The following is an 18,600-nucleotide window of genomic DNA, read 5'->3' as shown; positions in this document are numbered from 1 at the left end:
CTTAACAAGCCTCTGTCTCAAAATAAAAAGTAAAAAGGACTGGGGATATAGACCAGTGGTAAAGTGTCCCTGGATTCAAACCCCAGTACCACACACATACATACATACACACACACACACACACACACACACACACACATGCTTATAAAATTCCTTAAATTTTCAGATGAAAGGGTCTACAAAAGTAATAAGTTTATTATTATTATTTTTAAAGTCTCATCTTCCAAGACTAAAAGGTATAGTGTAATTTGGTGTGCCCAGAGTTTTTACAACAGGAAATCAAAATTCCTCAAATTCAAGACACTACTTTCAATTATTTATTGTTGAATAACTACCCCCAAACTTCATGATTTTTTAAAAAAAGTTTATTAAATCTCTCATGGGAACAATACAAACACTGAAAGGGGCACAAAATCATAATGTGTACGTAAATGGCCTTTTTCAACAAGAGGACAATGTAGGGCAAGAAAAAGGAGGAAGAAAGACTAAAGAATTAAAAGAATAAACTAGATACCACAATGATATATTACGCATCCATCAGAATGGATTAAAACAACTGACATCAACTGTTGTCAAGGATGTGGATCAAATGCTGTAAGTGTAAAATCATATAACTACTTTGGAAAAAGGCATGGCAGTTTCTAATAAAATATACCCCAACCTATGATCCAATTATTACAATCCCAGACATTACCTATGAAAAATGAACATATACATCCACAAGAATGTTTTTGTTCAAAAACATTCATAGAAGTTCTATTTAAAATTGTCAGAACCTGAAAACAGTTCGCTTTCCATCAACAGGAAAATGGATTATCAAACTGTTTTAGATTTATACAATGGAATACCATCACATAGCAACACAGATGGATCTCAAAAATAATCTTCTGAAAGAAACAAGGCTTATTATACCAAATAGTTAATAATAAGATAATTCCACCTGTATACAGTCTAAAAGAGGCAAATCTAATCTATAGTAGGGGAAATTTTCAGAAAATAGTTGTTATACTGGAAAGAAAGGGGAAGGGGAAAGGGAAGGTGAGGGTTAACCAAAAAGAGGCATAAGGAATATTCCTGATTAATAGCAAAGCTTACCTTTTAAAATTTTTTTATTTTTATTTATTTTTTTGCTGCTACAGACTGAATCCAAGACCTTGAGCATGCTAAGCATGTCTACCATTGAGCTAAACACCCAGTCCAAATTATCACATCTTGATAGGGGTTCAGTTACACAGGTGTACATAATTATCAAAATTCAGCAAATAAAAACTTAAGATTTGTGCATTACATTGAATGCGAATTTCACACCAAAAGAAAAAAACATGGGCTGGGGACATGGCTCAAGCGGTGGCGTGCTCGTCTGGCATGCATGGGGCACTGGGTTCGATCCTCAACACCACATAAAAATAAAATAAAGATATTGTTTCCACCTAAAACTAAAAAATAAATATTTTAAAAAAACATTTAAAAACTGAACTTCAGTTAATGATATGAATGCTGAAATATTTAGGGGAAAGAATACATATGTCTTCAATTTACTTTGAAGTGTGTCAAAAAATAAAATAAATTGATGGACAGAGAGGAATGGATAAATTAATAGACACAAGATAAAACTATTCCAATAAAATCTTAATAGTATAATCTAGGTAGTGAATAAGTGAACATTAACTGCAGAATTCTTCCAACTTTGTTATATGTGTAAAAAATTTCACTTAAAAACCAATCAAGGGCTAGGGATTTAGCTTTGTGGTATAGCACTTGCCTAGTATGCCTGAGGGCCTGGTTTCAATCCTCAGCACCAGAAATTTACAAAAAAAAAAAAAAAAAATCTTGTTTTATAGAAAACTGATACAGAGAACAATTAAGTGATTTGCCCAAAGTTACAAACCTTAAGTGAAGCAAAGTCCAGATAGGAAACTGATTCTGACTTGAAGTGCAGCAATCTTTCTGTTATACTATGTACTTTCCCCACAGTAAAACATCTAGGATTTTTGTGCCACCATAAATTACTTTTGTTGTCTCTGGTGAGTTCTTATCATTTTGCTGGGCCCTAAAATGTTTCTTCATGCCATTGTTCTTCTGCAATACCTAAAATTCTTCATCTAAGTTTTCCCTACTGACTAGGAAACACCTAGCAAAGGAAAATGGCAGAACTCAAAAATCAAAGAAGTAACTTAAAATTTTAACCTAAAATAATGTACTGGGAAAGACTTTCATAACTACTATTCTATGTATCCCAGCTCAGTGAAGTTCTGCAAATTGCCATTTGAGGAATCATTCTATTATTTTTAATTACCCACATACCAATTACTGTTCCTCTTTTTTAAAATCAATTTTTTTTTTCCAACATGTGCTAACAAGTGACAATTCTTCCTAGCTAACATCTTGGAAGAACTAGATAAACACTAAGATTAGATTTCAAAATAAACTCCACCTTCAAGCACCTACTATTTCTAATTGCTAACTACAGACTTGAGTCTAAAAATTGGTTTGGTATGAGCTTGGGAAAGGCATTAGAAGTAGATAAGAATAAAAATTATTTCAGAAATGAAAATGTTTAATTTAACTCATAACCCAGGATAATCATTTTCAAGCTTTCCTTCAAGTGCAGTGTTTTCAGGAAAATCAAGCCTAGAAATCTAGGCTTCTGTACCAGTCCCTTGGATCTTGAAGAAGTTGTTTTTGATTCCCCCTCCCCCAACCCTTGTTACTGGGGATTGAACCTAGGGGTGCTTAACCACAGAGCCATACTCCCAGCCCTTTTTTTATTTTGAGACAGGGTCTTGCTAAGTTGCTTAGGGCCTTGCTAAATTGCTGAGGCTGGCCTTGAACTTGTCATCTTCCCTCAGCCTCCCAAATCACTGGGATTACAGGTATGTGCCACCACGCCTGGCATTATCTTTCTGAACTTGGTTTCCTTACATACAAACAGAGATAACACCTACAGTTCATGGGGGGGGCGGGGGGGGGGGATGGAAAGTGCTCTATGAACTGTAAAGGCTTGCTTCTTCAAGTGCAATCTCTAGACCAGCAGTACTGGAATCACCTGATAGCTTATAAGAAATGCAGACTCTAAGACCACTTTTCAGACCTACTAAACTAGAATATAAGTTTTAACAAGATCCCCCAAGTAATTCGCATGCACATGAAAATGAGGAACACTAATTAATGTACTGTTAGCATCTTCACCATAATAAAACAGTTCATTGAGAATTCTTTTTGTTCTGAGGAAGTCCTATGATTTGGTAACTCATTAAAATATAAAATCAACAACACTAATATTCTCCCCCTCCTCTCTACCATTTACCAGACTGAGAAACTACAGAATGTGGTGAAGTCTAGTCTTCACCACTAATTTGCAACAGAAGCTTGGCCAGATCAATTCACTTCTCAAGGTCTTTTCCTTACTTCTAATATTAGATCACTAGTTCCTTGTCTGAGGTCTCTGGATTTAGTAAGGTTTAAAAAATTGTATGGAGGAAGGCAGGAATAGTATGGTAGTCCATCAGACAGCTCTGGAATTAAGTGGCTTTTGGGTCACTTGGGCTCTGCCACTTAGTAATATGTGACCTTGGGCAATTTTCTTAATCTTCTTAAATTTCAATGTCCTCAACTGTAAAATTGGGATTATAATATTACCTACTTTGGAAATCAATCAGTATTAGCATATGATTAGAAAGGCATGCTCTGATAACTTTTCAGGGTAATAAAAACAGTTCAGACTAGGATTGTGACTCAGTGGTAGAGTGCTTGCCTAGCACATGGGAGGCCCTGGGTTCGATCCTCAGGACCACATAAAAAAATAAACAAATATATAAAATAAAGGTATTGTGTCCAACTTCTACTAAAAAAATTAAATAAATATTTTTAAAAAACAGTCCACATCTTGATTGAGATAGTAGTTACATAGGTATACACACCTATCAAAACTTTACAAACTATACACTTTAAATGGATGTGTCTTAGGGCTGGGGTTGTAGCTCAGTGGTAGATACTTGCCTAGCATGTGTGAGGCACTGGGTTAGAACCTAAGCATCACATAAATAAATAAATAAACAATAAAGGTATTGTGTCCATCTACAACTAAAAAAAAAAATATTTTTAAAAGGATGTATTTTATTATAAGTAATTTATAACTCAAAGATATTTTAGTGAGAGAGAGGGGGAGAGAGAGATATGAATGTACTCTGGAGTCAGAAATGCATGAATTCAAGGGGCTGGTGTGTAGCTCAGCGGTAGAGTACTCACCTAGCACGTGTGAGGCCCTAAGTTCAATCCTCAGAACCACATAAGAATAAATGAATAAAATAAAGGTATTGTGTCCAACTACAACTAAAAAATAAATATTAAAAAAAAGCAATGCATGAATTCAAATCTTCATTTTGTCCCTGGCAAAGTAGAAAACTTTGAACAAATTATTCAATCCTTCTCTGCCTTAAATTTCCAGATCTCTAAAATATGACTAAAACTTAAAAGAGTAACTTAAAAAAAACCGTAAATAGGGCTAGGGTTGTAGCTCAGTGGTAGAGCACTCGCCTAGCATGTGTGAAGTACTGGGTTCGATCCTCAGCACCACATAAAAATAATAAATAAAATAAAGTCATTGTGGCCACCTACAACTAAAGAAATATATATTTTTTAATTTGTAAATATTATAACAAGGGTTCTTATCATATAATACACAAGAGAATGTTGCACATTAAGCCCCATAAGTGTTAGCTATTATTATTTCTATAGGCTATTTCCAATATTTTAAAAATCACATTTATCCACAAGAAGATTGCAATAAAAACAGTATGCTGTTTTGCTTTGGACTAGAATTATATTAAAACATTAAAGTAATTAGTAACTATCTCACATGGATCAATATAGTGTGGTAACAGTGACCAGCATTCATCTGATTGACATGTGCCTTATACTAATTAAAACAGGGATAAAGTACAATCAAAACTTAAGTAGAATAATAATAAATTACAATTTATGTGAGAGTGATAATAAATTCATGGAGCCTATAACAAATAAGAGGCTTCCTTATGATGAAAAAGTTAAAATAGCTGCTATGTTACCACATGATCCAACAATATTACTATTGGGGCTTGAAGAGCTATTTGTTTACCCACATTCACAGCTGCACTATTCACAATAGCCAAGAGGTAGAAGTGACCCAAGTGTTCATCAATGGAAGAATGGATAAAGAAAATATGGTATGTACATATAATAGAATATTATACAGCCTTTAAAAAAAGAAATTCTCATACATGCTACAACATCCATGTTGTGAACTTTCAGGACCTTATCCTAAGTGAAAAAAGACAGATTCCTCTTATATATCTGGAATAATAGAGACATAAAATAAAATGACAGTTGCCAGAAGCTAGAGAGAGGAGAGAATGAAGAGCTGTTATAGAGTTGAATAGAGTTTCAGTTTCACAAGATGAAGCATTTTGAAGATTTAGTGTACAACAATGTGAATGTACGTTAACACTACAGAACTGTATATTCTTAAAAATGGTTAAGATGATAAATTTTGTGTTATGTGTATTTTTCCACAATTTAAATAAAATATCAGTTGGTATGGTAGTTCTTGAGGCAGGGATATTGTAGAGCCTTTATGAATCTTTGTTTAAGTTTTTAATAAATACCATTTCCTAGTATTCCAACACGCCACATATATATTCATCAGAGCATCTAAACAACTTACTGCCAGTCTTTGACTTGGATATATTAAACCCATACCCTTTTATACACTGAATCTGGCCTTTCACTTGGCCTTTCTTCATCAGTTGACTTATGATGTTTTTAGGCTATAAGCTGGAGGTACCGCTTGTCAGAAACTCTTAGGGAAAGGATTATCTACCTTAAAGTTATCACCCTCTGCCAGCCCACAGAGCCCCAGAAACAAAAAAAGCCAGAAGTGTGCTCACTTACTTGAGGCTTGCTATTCAAGGAAGATGTTAGGAAGAGACCCCAAGAAAAGGAAAGGAAAAGAAAAACAGCAAAGAACTACAAGCAGCCAGAGGCCCTTTGAGGCATGTGTATGGTAGAGGCAACTGGCTAAAATTTCTTTTGTCTTGTGCTGCTGTGATAAGAAAATAATATTTCTTTCCCCATCTAAATGAATTTCCCATAACAAAAGTATAAAGCCTGAGGGCTGCCCACTTTCCTTTAGCCTAGTTCCTAAGGACGGAAGAGGAGCGAAAAATTCACAAAAAAAGCTTGAATTATCCTAGCGCAAGAACAAAATAAAGATAGCTAGATGGTCATAACATAAGCTGCCATTCATTCTCTCCAACCATGGAAATCTTACCAACTAGGTGACTGTCTCAGACTGAGGTAGTCCCTATAAAAGCCATAATTAGAAATTTTCAAATATATTTATTAGCTTTCTGACAACCCCTCCCATAATGTCAATCCAGGATCTTCCAAATGCATTTTAGGGATGCAGTTCATTTGAAAGTAGGAGTGTACCTGTTGAATGTATATGTTCATACTCCTAATTAGCCTCTCCAACAACCAGAAGAGAAAATCTGTCTTCATATATACTTTAATAGACTGAAGCCTTGACAAAATAGGTACTCAGTAAATATTTGCTGAATAAATGAAACATTTTAAATAATTTTAACTGGATAATTAGAATTCCCCTTCATCTCCTTTTAGGTAATGTTTCTTTCGTTAGTCCAACAGTGCTTGAAATTCCACTTTGGGAAGATTGTTTGTCTTAGTAGAAAGGCTTATGAGATCTAAATTGGAATACCATTTCTGCCACTCAATAGCTGTATGACACTAAGCAGGTTTCTTAACTTCTCTAAAACTCAATTTCCTCTTCTTTAAAATGGGCTAACAGCCAGAAGCAGTTGGGTACACCTGTAATCCCAGTTACTCAGGAAAATGAAGCAGGCGGATCGCAAGTTTGAGATCAGCCCTGGCAACTTACCAAGGCCCATCTCAAAATAAAATGGATGGGAATATAGCTCAGTGGTAGAATGAGCTACACTGGATTCAATCCCTAGTAGCCCAAAAAGTGGAGAGTGGGAGATGTAACATTAATCTCCTTAATAGGAATGTTCTGTACATTATTAATACATAGGCAATCTTTACTTCGTAGAGTTTCAGCAGGCACAAATTTCAGTTACCAGAGTTTAGTTAAATAATGACAATCTCCCGACAACACAATTCAAATTGCAGTTATCACTGTTTATTAACTGTGAGAAATTGAATATAGTCCAAACTTTGCTGCTAGATCTTCATTCCATAAATCCCATTATTACATAAACACTAAAAGAATATTATGTGGCTGGAGCTGTGGCTCAGTAGTAGAGCACTTGCCTAGCACGCACGAGACACTGGGTTTGATCCTCAACACCACATAAAAAACAAATAAACAAAATAAAGGTATTGTGTCCATCTACAACTAAAAATATATTTTTTTAAAAAATAGTACTTTGTAAAGTGCTTGTCTGCTCTTCCCACAACTTATGGCACGGAATAAATTGCTGTGCCTCTATGAATCATTTCTAAATTTGAATTGGCTTACAACATTTTATTCTTTGTACTTTCAATGTTATGAAAGTACAATGTTATGAGCCACAACCTCAGCCCACTCTTTTTTTAAAATATTTTTTTAGTTGTATATGGACACAATGCCTTTACTTTATTTATTTTTATGTGGTGCTGAGGATAGAACCCAGTGCCTCACATGTGCTAGGCAAGCGCTCTACCACTGAGCTATAGCCCCCACTCCAAACTACTCTTGATAAGCTATTTTACAAAGAAATAAAACATTTTAATACCTGTGTTTTCAATTATTTAAGTTATAGTGTAAAAAATTTAGTTCTACTTCTTTCTCATTCCCCTACATATTTATAACCAACAATAAGAGGGTTTATACAATGTTTGACAAAAAAATTTAAAGGTCACAGAATAATTCTAACTTTTCTTATTGATTATGAAGACTGTTTTGTCTAGTTTTAATGTGCATGGCTATTTGTATGGTCCCATACTACCTGACAAAATGAGGATTCCCATACTTAAAAAGTCTGGCATCAATCGGATCATTATTTCACAAATAAAGAGAGACCCTTTGCCCTTTTCCCTGGTTCTCACAATCTGCTCAAATGAAAAGGAATTTGGATTGTTGTTGGTTCATGCTAAAAAGATAGTTTTTCAGGTGCTGAAAGTGACAAAGAACCATATCTAAACACACAATTGCCCAAACTCATTATTATAACCCCAAAATATATACTCTATTGCTGAAAGATAATTGAATAGTTGAAAGATACTTGAATAACTTGAATTGCTATTCAATTTATCTTTTGTGATAGAATAGGATTTCTTGTCTGTCCTATCCCCCTTGAATGTGTGATTGAAAGAATGAAGGGAGAGGCAATACAGTCTAACAGTTTTAAAGTCACATCTCAATTTGAATACTGTCTCTACACCATTTATTGTGACTGTATATAAATTAGTTCTCAGAAACTCAATTTTCTAAACTGTGAGAGATAACAATACCTTCTTTTTAAAATTATTGTAAAGAGCAAAAAAGATAAATTATATGAAATGCTTAGCAAGTTGTGGAACACAGCAAACATACAGGTAACAACTATTATTACTATCATCCTTAATGTTGTCATTAATATAAATATAATGATAAAATGGCATTTATTTTGAACACATATTTTAAACATATTATTACTAATCGGTATATTTTTCAAAGATCCATTTCTCTTATTTCAAGTTATAATAGACACCCACCACTTGCTGTGGTATTTGACCTCAACTTCCTCCAAATCATTTTCTCCCAAGGTACATGCGCAAAGGGCTGCCAACATATGCACTCATCCTCTTCTTGCAACCCCTCAGATTCCTGTGTCAAAACCTTCCTGCAGTCTGCTCAGTTTCCTCTTCTGAGGACATTGAGAACTAAAGCCATTTCCTATTTCTCAGAGCTATCTGTCAGAATACTAGTATCTACTCTCTTATAATTCACATGATCAACTGCCAGTATTCTCTTTTGATTCTAATCCAAAGCCTTGGTTCTAAACTAAAAGTCATTATACTTATGTAGACCAAAAAGACTGCAGGAAATCTAAAGGCCAACTCAGGCTCCTTTCCTCTACTAGTTAATTCCTCCTCAGATTCTCACATTAGTTAGCTGAGCAATGTCTGCTCTAACACCTTTAGTGAAAATCCTCTTATCCTTAAGCCAACCCGTTCTGTGATAATATCATTAGAAAGATTTTCTTTATGCTGAAGTTATTCCTTATGTTAGTTTTCTCCATCCATTGCCCCAATTCTAAATTCTAGAGAAACTGGAAAAGTTAACTACTATATATGAGAGTCCATCCAATATTTGAAACCACCAAGTAAAAGAAAAAAAGTTCTACATTTCCAGCTCAGAGAGAACAGCTTTAAATCCTTTCTCTCTCTCATGATCATGGTCTTCTGGACCAGGTATGGGCTTACCAAAGCAATTTAAAAATTTGAAAAATGGGCTGGGGATGTGGCTCAAGTGGTAGCACGCTCGCCTAGCATGCGTGAGGCACTGGGTTCGATTCTCAGCACCACATAAAAATAAAAGAAAGATATTTTTAAAAATTTATGTATGTATATATGTGACTGCATGACCAATGTGATTCTGCAACCTGTACACTCAGAAAAATGAGAAATTATACCCCATCTGATTAAAATGTATGTCAAGATCATTATACTGTCATGTGTAAATAATTTTTTAAAAATTGATAAAATGCTTCCTTAACCTATATTCAAATTGCCAAGTAATTACACTACAAATAATCCCTTTGCCATATTTCTCCATTATTATGTAAAAACTAATAGCTCAGGAAAAATGATTCTCAGCCCTATCATGGTCTCAACTTCCTCCAAATCAAGTCCCAAAAGCTACAAAAAAAAAAAAAAAAAAAAAGTTTTCTTTCTTTCTTTCTTTTTAATAGCCAACTACAGGAGGGACAGAATAAAGGAGGATTATTTTGTATGAAACTCTAGCCTTTTTTTTTTTTTTTTTTGAGACAGGGTCTTCCTAATTTGCTTAGGCCTTGCTAAATTGTTGAGGTTGGTTTTGAACTTCTGATCCTCCTACCTCAGCCTCCCAAGTCGCTGAGATTCTGGGATTACAGGTCTGCCATCAGGCCTGGGATCTTGTCTCTTTTCTACAAAGCCAAACACACATGCCTAGGAGAAGGAGTCAGTAATAAGAAGGTTAGCTGCGAAGAGTTTTGCCTCATGTCCTGACAAAGTGGATTCAATTAAAATAAGGCAGTAATAACCAAAGAATTAGATTGTCTCTGCATCTTGCAGAAGCAGGTACCTGAAAGAAGGATGGATGAAACCCTGTGCTCTTAAAACTTGACCAAAATAGGGGCTGGGGTTGTGGCTCAGTAGTAGAGTGCTTTCCTAGCATGCTGAGGCACTGGGTTGGGTCCCCAGCACCACATACAAATAAATAAAATAAAGGTATTCTGTCCATCTCCAACAACAACAACAAAATGATCCATTAAAAAAAACAACGTATTTTTTAATATTTATTTTTTAGTTATAGATGGACACAATATCTTTATTTATTTTTTTATGTGTGAAGGCCAGCCTAACCAGATTCCGGCAGTCCTCAGTCACCGGATACTCCTGCTTTCCCCGCAGCCCTGGTGCCTCAAGCATAGTAGGCAAGCTCTCTACCTCTGAGCCACAACCCCAGCCCATCAACATATGTTTAAAAAAAAAAACTTGACCAAAATAAACAATAGAAAATCTCTCAAGCCTGGCAGAAATGATTATCTAGGAAAACACACACACTCACACACACACAAAACCACCAACAACAACAACCCAGACCTGGCCAGCAATGCCTGTTAGAGCAAAGGCTTGAGGAGGACTCTTAAGTTCCCAGAAGGTGTGGTTAGTGGAAGTAGGGTTCTCAGATGACCATTAACCCCTAGGAAGTCTGACGAGGTTCACAGTGAAGCAATGACTTGGTCCCTCCTGCCCTTAGAAGGCTGGCACAAGCAGAAAGGTACTTGATCCTCTGCCTTCTACTTCTGGCGCAAGATGGGAGTTGAATAGTACTAGCAGATCATTTCTGGTACCCGAAGATATGGGAGAGGGAGTTGGATCTCTGAGATCCTAAAACTGTTCCCTGGAGATGGTGAGGGGGGGTCATATAAGAAAGGAGAAAGAGAGCTGGGGTTGTGGCTCCGCGGTAGAGCGCTCGCCTAGCGTGGGTAGGCGCTGGGTTCGACCCTCAGCACCACATTAAAAAAATAAATAAATAAAATAAAGGTATTGTGTCCAACTTCAACTAAATATATATAGAGAGAGAGAAAGGAAGGAAGGAGAAAGAAGACTGGAAAGACCTTAGAGTTTTCCCAGACTTGGGGGAAGACGGAGCAAGGAAGTGTTCCCCTCTGGCTGAGGAGGGGGTGACAACAGAACAGGTGTCCTGGGCTCTCATTCCAATAAGCAGAGACCTCCACTCTCCCGACCCCTTCTGGGCTGCCCGCTGCCTGTCTCCACTCCGCGGACAGGTAGGAATTCCCATTTCCAGCCCTGCTTCTCAGGCTGTCCCCTTAGGTCGAGCAGGGGCTCCCCATTTCCCGTCTGACCCCAATGTGAAGGCCAGCCGAACCGGTTTCCGGCAGTCCTCCCTCGACACACCGGACACCCCTGACCACACTCCTGCTTCCCCCGCGGCCCCGGACGCCAGGCCTGGTGCCTCCCCTCGCGGCCAGGTTCGTCCTCTGCCTTCTCCACACGGCGCCTCCACTCAGCCCGGTGTCCCTACTCCCTCCCTCCCCGCCTCAGGCCACACTCACAGAACTCGGCGACGTACTCGGTCACAAAATAGTTCTCCTCGCACCAGTCCAGTGTGGAGGTTGTAGGGCCCCAGTAACCCTCCCGGTCCAAAGCCGGAGCCATCGCGTCGCCGCTGCCACCCTAGCTGCGCTCGGATCCGCGGCTCTTAGGCCAGCTTGGGCCCAGCTCGCGCGCGCGCTCGCGCCCCGCCCTCGGGGGAGGGAGGGGCCGGCGCCGTCACTAAGGCTGCCCTAGGGAGGCCACGCCCATCTAGGGCGTGGCGGTCGCAGGGCCCACCCCGAGGGCGCCCTGTGGCCAGGTCCCTCTTTCTCTAGTGGGCAGACAGAGCTGAGACCCGGAAAGGAGGTAGAGAGCTGAGCTGTCTGGCCGGCCTAGACCACCCCAGTGGTTCCCGATACCCCCGGAGGCTTTTTTTCTGTCCAGATGTGTCTGAGCCTCTATTTGTGTGGGGGCGGTTTGATTTAATGGGGGCAGAGATGGAATGAAGCCTTCTCTACAAGCCCTTGCTTGAACAAACCTGTGTGGCCAGGCACCTCAGGGTATAACTTTAGCCGCAGGCCTCAAACGGAAATCTAGAAACAGCATCCCCAGCCAGCCCCAGGGATTCCCACGAAATAAGTCGTAATTATCTAATAAAGGTATAAAGCAGTCATGGGGACAAAGGGAAAGGGTAACAACTCCCAGGACCAAAAGAAAAAAAAGAAGAAGAAGAAGAAGTTAGGTGCTAAAATCCTAAAAAGAACTTTCTAAATAAAGTACTAAAATAGTTTGACAGCTTCAGTTTGGGATTCTAATCGCAGAGGTTTCTGCCTTGTAGTTATCTATAATTGTGCCCTACTCTTCAGGCAACCAACAACCTCTCTCTACTTTCAACTTCAAGACTCAAATACTCCACAGAATCTCCAGAGTGATCTATTGAAAACAGATGCTCTAGAGGGGGTGGCTCTCACCTGTAATCCCAGCTACTTGGGAGACTGAGGCAGGAGGATCTCAAGTTGAAAGCCATCATGAGCAACTTAGTAAGACCCTATCTCAAAGTAAAATTCAAAAAAAGTACTGGGGATGTAGGTCAGTGATGCATAGAACGCACAAGGCTCTAGGTTCAATCCCCAGTACTGCAAGCAAACAAAACCCCACAGAGATGCAATCACCATTGCCTTTTGTGTTCAGCTCCACCAAATTTTCCCCTCACTTCTCACATTCCTGCCTTTGCTTCTGAAGTCTGCTGGAATGGTCTTCCTGTCTTCATTTGGCTAACAGTCTACTTGTCCTTTAAAATCCAGCTCCCTGAAGCTCTCTCTGACTTCAATACCCAAGAGCTTCCTTTGATGCCACCCTGAATAGAGACATTGTTTTCAATTCTTTATGCAGAACTCTGCTTGACCAACGTGGTATGAAATGAAGAGTATACATTAAAGATGATAGAATCACTATTTTGTAAATAAATAAGTCAGATGAGGTGCAATCAAAGGTAGAAGACCTGAGACATGAGGAACACACAACCTTCCACAAATTGATCCTAGCAGACAATAAACGCAGAAACTTTACTTGCTAATGCAAAACCTAGAAATAGAGGTAGTGTTTTATAATATAATAAAAATAGTAGGAGATCTGATTTTTTTTCTTTTGAAGACATGAGCTTCTGCTGTTTACTAGGACTGTTTGGCTGGATGCTAGAAACACACACAGGTAAAATCCAAGAAGGCAGTCTACAGGGAGATTAAAAAAAAAAAAAAAAAAGCCACTGAAGTGTGGGAAGACTTCTATTTCCAAGCGTTTTTAAAATCTCATTCTCTAAAACTTCCATTTTGCATATGTTTTTGTTTTCATTTTTTGTTTGATTTTTGGCACCAGAGATTGAACTGAGGGACACTTAACGACTAAGACACATCCCCAGCCCTCACTAGGTTGCTTACATCCTTGCTTAGTTGCTGAGGCTGGTTTCAAATGTGCAATCCTCCTGCATCATCCTCCAGAGCAGCTGGGATTATAGGCATGTGCCACCACACCTGGCATGTATGATTTTAATATATAATAATTATTAGTATATATAACTTATAAATGAATCAAAGAATATATATTTGTATACTTAAACTGAATGTGCAAAATATATATATATATACTCAAAAGTGATTGCTGAAGAGGTATACAGTCAAAACAGTGTATCAGCTATATCAACCACAACAAAGAATGTGATAATACTTTGCTTGGAGTGCACGGGGGATTGTGAGATCCATGCTCCCCATTCCCATTCCTGTGGAAATAACCTCTGAGCATCAGGTGACTCAAGGTAGGAGATAAGGCCTTGTCTGAGTCCACACTACACAGTGTTCATCAACAGTGGGCAACAAACAAACAGAAAACTACCATAACAAGGACAGAATCAGGGAGAAATTCCCCCACCCAGGAGAAAAGATGTGCTGCAGAATAATCATTCAGAAATCAAAGTAAATCACACAGTTCCTTCAGCAATGTCTATCTTTCTTTCTTTCTCCTCTTTCTCTAACCCCCCTACACACACACAAAGAATAAAAGCAATGCATTGAGGGGCTGGGGATGTGGCTCAAGTGGTAGCGCGCTCGCCTGGCATGCATGCGGCCCGGGTTCGATCCTCAGCAACACATACAAAACAAAGTTGTTGTGTCCGCCGAAAACTAAAAAATAAATATTAAAAAAAATTTTTAAAAAAAAAGCAATGCATTGAAATGTACGGGACCCAGAATAGCTGACACTATCTTGAAAAAAAAAAAAAAACACCAAAATTCTCAATATGAACACTTACTACAAAACTGCAATAATCAAGACAGTGTTGTACCAGCATAAGAATAGGCATATAGGTCAATGGAATAGATTTGAAACTCCAGCAATAAACCCTTGTATTTATGGTCAAATGGTTTTAAACAAGGGTGCAAAGACAATTCAATAGGGAAAGAATAGTCTTTTCAACAAATGGTGCTAGAGCAACTGGATATCCACGTGCAATAGAATGAAATTCGAATCCTTCTTGCCACAACAAAATTCAACTCAAAATAGATCAAAGACCTAAATGCAAAAGCTAAAACTATAAAAGTCTCAGTAACTGTTTGTAACCTTAGGCTAGACAATTTTTTTATATAAAGTAATGAAAGAAAAAATAGATAAATTGGATTTCATTGGAATTACAAACTTTTTTGTTGCAAATGACACTATCAAGAAAACAAAAAGACAATCCACAGAATGGAAGAAAATGTTTGCAAATCATATATCTGATAAGAGACTTGTATTCAAAATACATGAAGAATTCACAGCTAAAAAATGAAAAGACAAATAACCTAATTAAAGAATGGGCAAAGGATCTACATAGACATTTCTCCAATGAAGATATGAAAATGGCCAATAAACACATGTTCAACATCATTAGCATTTATATAAATCCAAATCAAAGTGACAGTGAGATGCCACTTCCATACATAGGATGCTATAATCAAAAACAAATGATAACAAATGCTGGCGAGGATGTAGAAAAATTAGAACCTTCATGTATTACTGGTATGTTAAATGGTGAACAACTTTGAAAATACTTTGTAGTTCCTCAAAGTGCTAAACTAACTTATCATGTGACCTGGCAATTCTACACACCTAGGTATATACCAGGAGAATTGAAAACATAAGTCCCCAAAAAACTTGAACAAGAATGTTCATAGCAGCATTATTCACAGTAGCCAAGAATTGGAAACAAGCCAATATCTATTAACTAATGGATGGGTTGGAGTGTGGTATATCCATACAATGAATGATTTTTCAGCAATAAAAAGGAATGAAATATGCATACATGATACAGATGGATGAGCCTTGAAAAACTTATGCTATGTCAAAGAAGCCAGACACAAAAGGGCACATATTATGATGCCATTTTTCTTGAAATATACAGAATAAGCAAATCTATTGAAATAGAAAATAAATTAGTGGTTGCTTAGGACTGAGAAGGGAAGGAGGAATGGGCGTTGACTGCCAAAGGGTACAGGGTACCTTTTGGGGATGATGAAAGTTCTAAAATTAGGTTGTGGTAATGGTTGAATAACTCTGAATGTGAAGAAAAGGAAAAAAATCATGGAATTGTACACTTTAAATGACTGAACTATGTGGTATGTGAATTATATCTTAATAGAACTGGATTTTTTAAAAATTAAGTCTTATCTTGGAAAATTTAGAAAATAAGAAAACAGGGGGAAAAAAAGAAACCACTCAGAATCCCACCAACTGGCAATAACCATTGTGAAATATTATAAAAGGTACAGCCTGTGTATTAGAGAGAAACCAGAAAACACTATTAACCTAGAAGCCAAGTGATGAAAATGTTTGAAGAAGATCCTTTTGACTAGACTCATTTATTCTATGCATGGATTAAAAAGGTATACACTCACATATTGTTGGTAGGACTGCAAATTGGTGCAACCACTATGGAAAGCAGTATGGAAATTCCTTAGAAAACTGGGAATGGAACCACCATTTGACACAGCTACCCCACTCCTTGGTTTATACTCAAAGAACTCAAAATCAGCATACTACAGTAATGCAGCCATATCAATGTTTATAGCAGCTCAATTCACAATAGCTGAACTATGGAACCAACCTAGATGTCCCTCAATAGATGAATGGATAAAGAAAATATGGTGTATAAACTCAATGGAATATTACTCAGCTTCAAAGAAGAGTGAAATTATGGCATTTTCCAGTAAATAGTTGGAATTGGAGAATATCATACTAAGTGAAATAAGCCAATCCACAGAACCAAAGGCCGAATGATTTCTCTAATATGCGAACGCTAATTCACAATAAGGCGGAGAGCACTAGGGAAGAATAGTGTTACCTTAAATTAGGTAGAGGGAAGTGATGGGAGGGGATGTGGGGATGGGAAAGATAGTAGAATAAAACAGACATTATTACTTTATGTAAATATGTGACTACATGGCCAATATGATTCTGCAACATGTATACTCAGAAAAATGAGAAATTATATCCATCCCATCTATATATGATATATCAAAGTGCATAAATGCATTCTACTGTCATATATAACTAATTAAATTAAAAAATTTAAAAAGGTATTATATATAATACATTGAACACAGCTGAGATGAGCTAGTGATTTCATATCTCTTTAAGTATTTTATTAACAAAATGTAGACTGACATCATGCATTTCTTCTTTTACTTTGCTATTTGTTTGAATGGCACCTGCATTAGATTTTTTTTTACTGTCATAGTTGACTCTCTCCAGATCAATCAAAATGCTCCCATGAAATTGTCAGTTGAATCACAAAAAAATCCTCATGAATATCATTAATAGATATATTATATTCAATTATATAGTTATACCATAGTGTACTTTATTATGTTATATCTATTTTACTATCCCCATATTTAGGTGTTTCCAGTGTGTATATAGGTGGTCCCCAACTTACAATGGTTTGATTTTTCAATAGTGTGAATAGTATCCATGCAACCATTCTGGTTTTCAATTTCAGTATAGTACTCAATAAATCCCATGAGATATTCAGCACCTTATTAGAAAATAGGCCTTGTGTTTGATGATTTTGCCCAGGCATAGGCTAAAGTAAGTGTTCTGAGCACATTTAAGGAAGGCCAGGCTGAGCTTGGATTTGGAAGATTAGGGATATTAAATGCATTTTCCATCTATGGTATTCTCAATTTAGGATGTCAAGGAGCATCTGTATTTATTTTTCAAGTAACAGATAAGAACCCAAATTTCGAAAGCTTTCAACCAGATTCCTACTGAAAATTATTTTTACTTACTAGTTCCCAAGTTGACAAAAGAAATCCAACCTACAATCCATTTTTTTCTACATGATATGTTGTGCCATGTTACAACTGCAAAGGAAAACCTAAAGCCACAAAAAACAAATGTGCAGACTCACCACAGGTTAAATGAAGCCTGCCAGTTTCTTCTTGGCCTTTTTTCTGATCCATGATCAAACACATTATCCATTGTACCCTTGGCCTGTACTTCTTGACCTTTCTTAATTCTGGGCATGGTTATGGAAGCTCCGCAACACTTCTGCAAAATTTTAATAAGTAAAAGTCAGTTTATATAAGAATCAGCAAAATGAATTTGACATCTTCTATAGACCAAGACTTAGGGCTAGTGTTGGGAATATAGACTGGAAGACCATAGCTTCTGTTGTTGCACCTGGTGATAATTTCCCTGGCAAAATGAAATACAAGACATACTCACCAAGCAAGCTAGCAAATTCATTTTCTAATTTTATTTATTAAAATTATTTAATGAAACCCAACTATGTCTTAGAAACTATTCTAGGCAATGGAAAAGGACAGAACAGATACATCTCAAGGATCAAATTATAATTGCTAACACTAATATTTACTCTTCCTGGCACTGCTCTGTCTTTAGAATGATCTTTTAACACCTTTCTAACAGTCCTATGAATTGAGTACTATCTTTAGTCCTCATTTACAAATAATGAAACTGATGGAGTGAGTTGGAAATTTCACCCAAGGGTAACCAGATAAGCATCTGAGCCAAGGAATCCAGGCAGTGCCGTGCCAGGTCACATTCTTATCTTCTGTGCCAAGCTGGCCTTGTAGGAGCTCAGAGGAAGGGGATGTGCTGAACAGAGAGAACTTACGGGCCAGCATCTGGAGTGAAAGAATGAGGCTTGAGAATTCTGCAGGGTAAATAGCATTAGGAGAGTAAATGGTTTGGGGCAAGTGATGACACAGGTAAGTTTGCAGAAGAGATGACAGAATGATTGAACTG

At 37.3% G+C, this 18,600-nt stretch overlaps 1 protein-coding gene across 3 annotated transcripts in view; it reads right to left on the bottom strand.

Moving 5' to 3' along the window:
• Positions 1-12,000, bottom strand: part of Acer3 (alkaline ceramidase 3) — a 168,524-nt gene extending 156,524 nt beyond the window's left edge. For 2 of the 3 annotated variants that reach the window (XM_027942709.2, XM_071616515.1), the window contains exon 1: positions 11,823-12,000. In XM_027942709.2, coding sequence (XP_027798510.1) covers positions 11,823-11,925 — 103 coding nt within the window. In that variant the 5' untranslated portion in view covers positions 11,926-12,000. The remainder of the gene's footprint in view (positions 1-11,822) is intronic. The other variant, XM_071616516.1, reaches the window with a different exon arrangement.
• Between the last annotated feature and the right edge of the window lie 6,600 nt (positions 12,001-18,600).

This window comes from Marmota flaviventris, chromosome 9 (genome assembly GCF_047511675.1).
Source record: "Marmota flaviventris isolate mMarFla1 chromosome 9, mMarFla1.hap1, whole genome shotgun sequence".
Lineage (NCBI taxonomy): Eukaryota > Metazoa > Chordata > Mammalia > Rodentia > Sciuridae > Marmota > Marmota flaviventris.
This window is presented reverse-complemented; position numbering and strand designations above follow the sequence as displayed.